The 4,985-nt window shown below is 37.1% G+C and overlaps 1 protein-coding gene across 1 annotated transcript; it reads left to right on the forward strand.

Moving 5' to 3' along the window:
• The first annotated feature begins 353 nt into the window (after nucleotides 1-353).
• Nucleotides 354-3,472, forward strand: LOC122304805 (cytochrome P450 93B16-like). The gene is made up of 4 exons (XM_043117069.1): nucleotides 354-359; nucleotides 725-844; nucleotides 1,628-1,658; nucleotides 3,231-3,472. Exons 1-4 carry the CDS (start codon nucleotides 354-356, stop codon nucleotides 3,470-3,472), a joined length of 399 nt encoding a protein of 132 aa, XP_042973003.1.
• The last annotated feature ends 1,513 nt before the right edge of the window (nucleotides 3,473-4,985 follow it).

Raw genomic sequence — 4,985 nt, forward strand, 5'->3', positions numbered from 1 at the left:
TCAAATTCAAAATTCTCATCTCATCATTATAACTTTCCCAAATCCCCATACATAACTATAAAACATTAATCGATATTATCTCGTCCACTTATTGTAAGGTGAGTATGCTCTTATCAAAGCACCAAGGTCTGCCACTTAAGACCTTTTCTTTATCTTGTACTTGCTGGAACTCTATCGGAAAATATTGGTCATTCAAGTCCTTGAAACAAACTTAGCCTTCTAGTTGCCAAACCTGGGACATTGTTGATCTAAAAGCTTCGTTATTGACTCCTTTATCAAAAAGAACTCTACCAATGATGTAGAGCTTTCCTTGCATAGATCCATCTTTTGCCCTATCAGTCTTAATCTAGATAATGGAGGTTTCTTCGTTTGACAAATGGAGGCATTCCCAGCATTTTGTTAGGTCTTTATCCACCATAACCAGTGAGACTGCGTCATTTGTCGAAAAACAAAGGCATTAAACCCTACTCAGTCTCTAGAAAGAAGAGAGGGACCATATATACACTATCTACTGAATCTGGATTTGAAACTTCAAACTCAATACTGACACTAGGTAGAATAAATCAAAGAATTGCTAGAAGAGTGAACTTTTCTTAATGGAGCATTGAATATTGGAGACTAGATACCTTGGCTTGATTTCTTAGACTTGCAGGGATACCAAAAGCGAATGAAAGTTGTAGCAAAACAACTGGATCAATTTCGTGACCATATTTTTTATGAACAGGAGAAAAAGAGAAGGAGATCTTGTGCCAAAGGATCCATGGTTGATATATTATTGCAGCTGGCTGATGATCCTATTATTGATGTGAAGCTCACTTGTGACAATATCAAGGGGATCACTCAGGTAAATCATATATGATTAACCACTTTGGTTAATTTTTTCATGTGCTTGACCTATATTTCGACATTCATTGAAGCATAAATATTAGTTAATGAGCATTCTGATTTTGTTCACTAATATAAGGATATGTAAGGGCAGAACTGTGTTGTAGATTGGGGTATATTGTATAATTACAATTTTAAGTGTAAATATTCTTGAAATATTTGAAATATTTAAGAGTGCCTCTCCAACACTCAAGCACACAGTGTATTACTCAAATATCCTTAAGTACATTAACATAATGGCATTGATTTGACATACTAAAAAGTCTAATTCACACATGATACGATGTGTTTTCTTCTTTCAGCTTTCACCATTTGAGCTCGAAAGGGTAGCATTGACACATCTAAATAAATTTGAGAGTAGCACTGACACAACTTGAGGGAGTAGCACTGACACGACATGCTAAAAGCCTGCTTGACTACCTTTATGCCATGTACCAAGCCAAATACCATTCCCTTTACCAGACCGAATGGATTTGAGAGAGAGCAAAAGCAATTATTTTTTCATATTTGAGATTGAGAGGAAGCAAAACAAGAAAAAAATCTTCAAAACTCGGAAGTCTACCCCAACACCATAGACACTAAAAGCAAAAATGGTAAAATATTTTATCTCTATCTCTCTTTATTTTGCCTTTGGTGTGCATTGTGCAGTTTGATTAGTTTCATATCAATGATATCATATAAGTTTTTATTGTCTTTTTGAGCTTACATAGTTACATGATTTTTTGCTTTTTTCCTCATTTAGGTCATTCTCGACTTCATTGAGTTTCTTGCCTGTCACCTATATATAATCTTCGTTTTACAACCTTTGCAATGTTTTTAACCACATATTAAATCAGTTAACTAGCTAGAAGCTTCAAGAAAGTTTATCTAATAGTTATAAAATCTGGAAGATACTTGAATATGGGAAGTAGATTTATCTAGCTAGATGATTGATGAGAAGTTTCTAGAGAGATAGAAAGAGTATGTGAAGAATTTATTAGTGATTCACATGCTTTTTTTTTGTTCACTTTTTTTTTTTAATGAGAAATATACTTCATTTTATTCAATGAAATCGAAGTTACAGCTATGACTGATGAAAATTGGAAAAACCTAGATTACAAGCCAAAGTACTTATCTATTAGGGGCTTTCCTACACATAAATTTTTTTGTAACAAATATTGTCTTAACTTCCATAAGCTCTCTACTGACAAAACCTTCTGAGATATGAGACTCTATACAAACACAGATTTTAATCTCGATTTGTCAAAGAACTAACACACTCTGTAATAACAAAGATAACCCTTCCCCAACCTCCAGAGGAGGGGAGGGTATCTAACCCTCATCCTCCAATTGAGGAAAGCGACGAACCGTCACCATTCTCCAAAGGAGGAGCGGGACAACCATCCCCCATCCTCAAAAGGATGATGGGGCTCTCCTGCTATGGACTAGAAGTCCAATAACTTATTTCTTTTATTTTACCTAACACAAACATAGGAAAACTGAAAACAAAAAATACAACATAACAAAACTAGAAAATACATGGGAAAACTGAAAGAAACAGTGAACACAGATGCTGTAGTGGTGCGTGAATGACACGAGCCACTTAGGAGAGTGTCAGACTGTTGATCCTAAAAATACCAAAGTCACTGGCCCCAGAAATGCTGCATGTGGTGATAGTAGAGCCCTTTTATGTAGTGGCATGTGGAAGCCATGCACGCATTTTGACCTGCGTAGGTGGGTCATACACTGCTCCTTGTGATAAATCCTTCGACAGTCTGAAAGATTGGCGACTTAGGAACCCCTCGACGGGGCACGTGGTGGTTGATGGCCACCCAAAAACACTACAACATCACTTCTACATGCTTTGACTGGAAAGACTAAAACAAAACACAAACGAGAAGAAAAAACACTTGGAAAAAATAGCAACTAGAAGGAGGAAGGGGGGGAGGCAGGAGCCGAAGGTCCCACCCCGCTCGACTGGTTTTGGTTTGGGTGGGTTTCTAGAGAGAAGGAAGGGTTCTCTCTCTAGAAATGTTTAGGGCCTGAGTTGATTGAGTAGAGTGTCATTTTCTTTTGTTCACTTGTTAATAGTAATAGAATTATAAAAATTATACAATAAAAATCTAACAACTTTTATATCATTAGGTACTTTTCAAGTTTATTCTTGATTTATAAATTTTTCTTAAAACTTAGAAAAATATGAGTAAGCTGAGAATAATTGTATAATTTTATGACGTATGATTATTTTTTTTATATAGTCATGTGCAAAAAATACATATTACTTATGCTGACACATACCGCACACTTTGCCAATCACCCCCATACATCAAATCTTAATTCTGCCCTTTGGGATTTGATAATTGCAGGCACAGATACTGCTGCCATAACGATTGAATGGTCAATGTCGAAAGTATTGAAGCAATCGCAGATCATTAAAAAGGCTAGTGAAGAGCTAGATGGGGCTATTGGGAATGGTAGATGGGTAGAAGAGTATGACATTCCAAATCTTCCTTATATTGGTGCAATTATGAAAGAAACAATGAGGAAACATCCTACAACAATAATGCTTCCACTGCATGACAACGTACTAGTGGTGGCATTTAGATAGAAGCCCTTAATTTATACAATATGTCAACATTGTACTAGTGGCAACGTTTAAATAAGCATCGTTAATTTGTTTAAAAAGCCAGTAATGGGTTTTTCTAGTCTCGTCATTTGGGCAAATGCTACAACGAGAAAATAGTGACCCACCCCCATACCAACATTTGGTTGCATCGGTAAATAAACGTCGTTAATCAATTATCGGCATTTTGTTTTTATCAATTACCAGAGTTTATTTTAACCATTACCAACATTTTTCAAATGTCAGCATATCACAAGTTTTTTGTAGTGACGTTGTGCTTACAGTGGGAAGGAGACTTGAACAACTTTCTGTTATTTTCCTCCACAGATATCCTACACAACAAGCCCAACTCTAAGTGGAGGATCATTTAAATCCTTGGTATGGCCCAATTATAAAGTAAAAGAACCATGTAATATGGCGCACAGGCTAAGGAACCTACAGAAACACTATATGTTCACTACCATGAGATCATATCGCCCTTAACAAGATCACTATGGTAACTAACTCTTATAGAAGATATATGCCCATGAGGACAAGACAAGATATTCATAATAGAAGTCTATGATATGACAACCCTTTCCTTTTGCTATCATATCCCGAGAATTTGGCAATTAAGACCCCAAGATTTGGGGGAAATTAACTATCCTTATCAAACAACAACTCATCCCTATATTAAGGACCTCTACGAATGAATCCATGTATGATTAAGAAATTTCCCTTTTTCTATTAAGATATATTTACTGCTTTCTGTGTTAGGCATAAGAAGTGCATTAGGCCTACCTAGGTCTCCCCCATCTTTTTGCAGGTCATCGATCAAATTTGGTTGGTGGTGAAAAACATTATCAACAGTTGGCGCCATCTATGGGATTTGAGATGAGCACCTGCCAATAAGACTTTTACATGCCTGCTATGACATGCTCCCATACCACCCATAACCAAGATACTACCTTTGCAAACATGGAGGCAAGGCTTGTAGAGGTGGAAGAGCAATTAAAGAAGATGAATAAGGTGATGGAGTCCCTCCAACAGGAGAATAAAAGCCTAAAATGGAAACATCCAGCTTACAATGAGGGTGCCGGACCTAACCATAACAAACAACCAAAGGGAGAAGTGCAAAGTGCAAGCGGAATGAATGTTGAGGAAGCAGAGAAGAAGTTGCATGATGAACTGCATAGCCTTGTCAAGAAATATGAAGAGATGGCTAGAAGGATGGGAAGATATCCTCAATTGACCAATTGCTTTACCGCACAGACTTACCTTATAACTTGGAGGTAATGGTCGTCCCGCTCCCACCAAAATTTAAAATTCCACATATAAAGTTGTACAATCAGTCATGGGATCTCTCGACCACTTGGGAAACTTCAAAGCACACATGAATCTTCATGGATTCCTTGGAGAAGTGGCATGTAGGGCCTTCCTATTGACATTAAAGTGCATGGCGATAAGTTGGTTCAGGACGCTATGACCTGGGTCAATCGACAACTTTGAGGAACTAGCC

The sequence above is a fragment of the Carya illinoinensis genome, chromosome 3 (assembly GCF_018687715.1).
Source record: "Carya illinoinensis cultivar Pawnee chromosome 3, C.illinoinensisPawnee_v1, whole genome shotgun sequence".
In the NCBI taxonomy this organism is placed as follows: domain Eukaryota; kingdom Viridiplantae; phylum Streptophyta; class Magnoliopsida; order Fagales; family Juglandaceae; genus Carya; species Carya illinoinensis.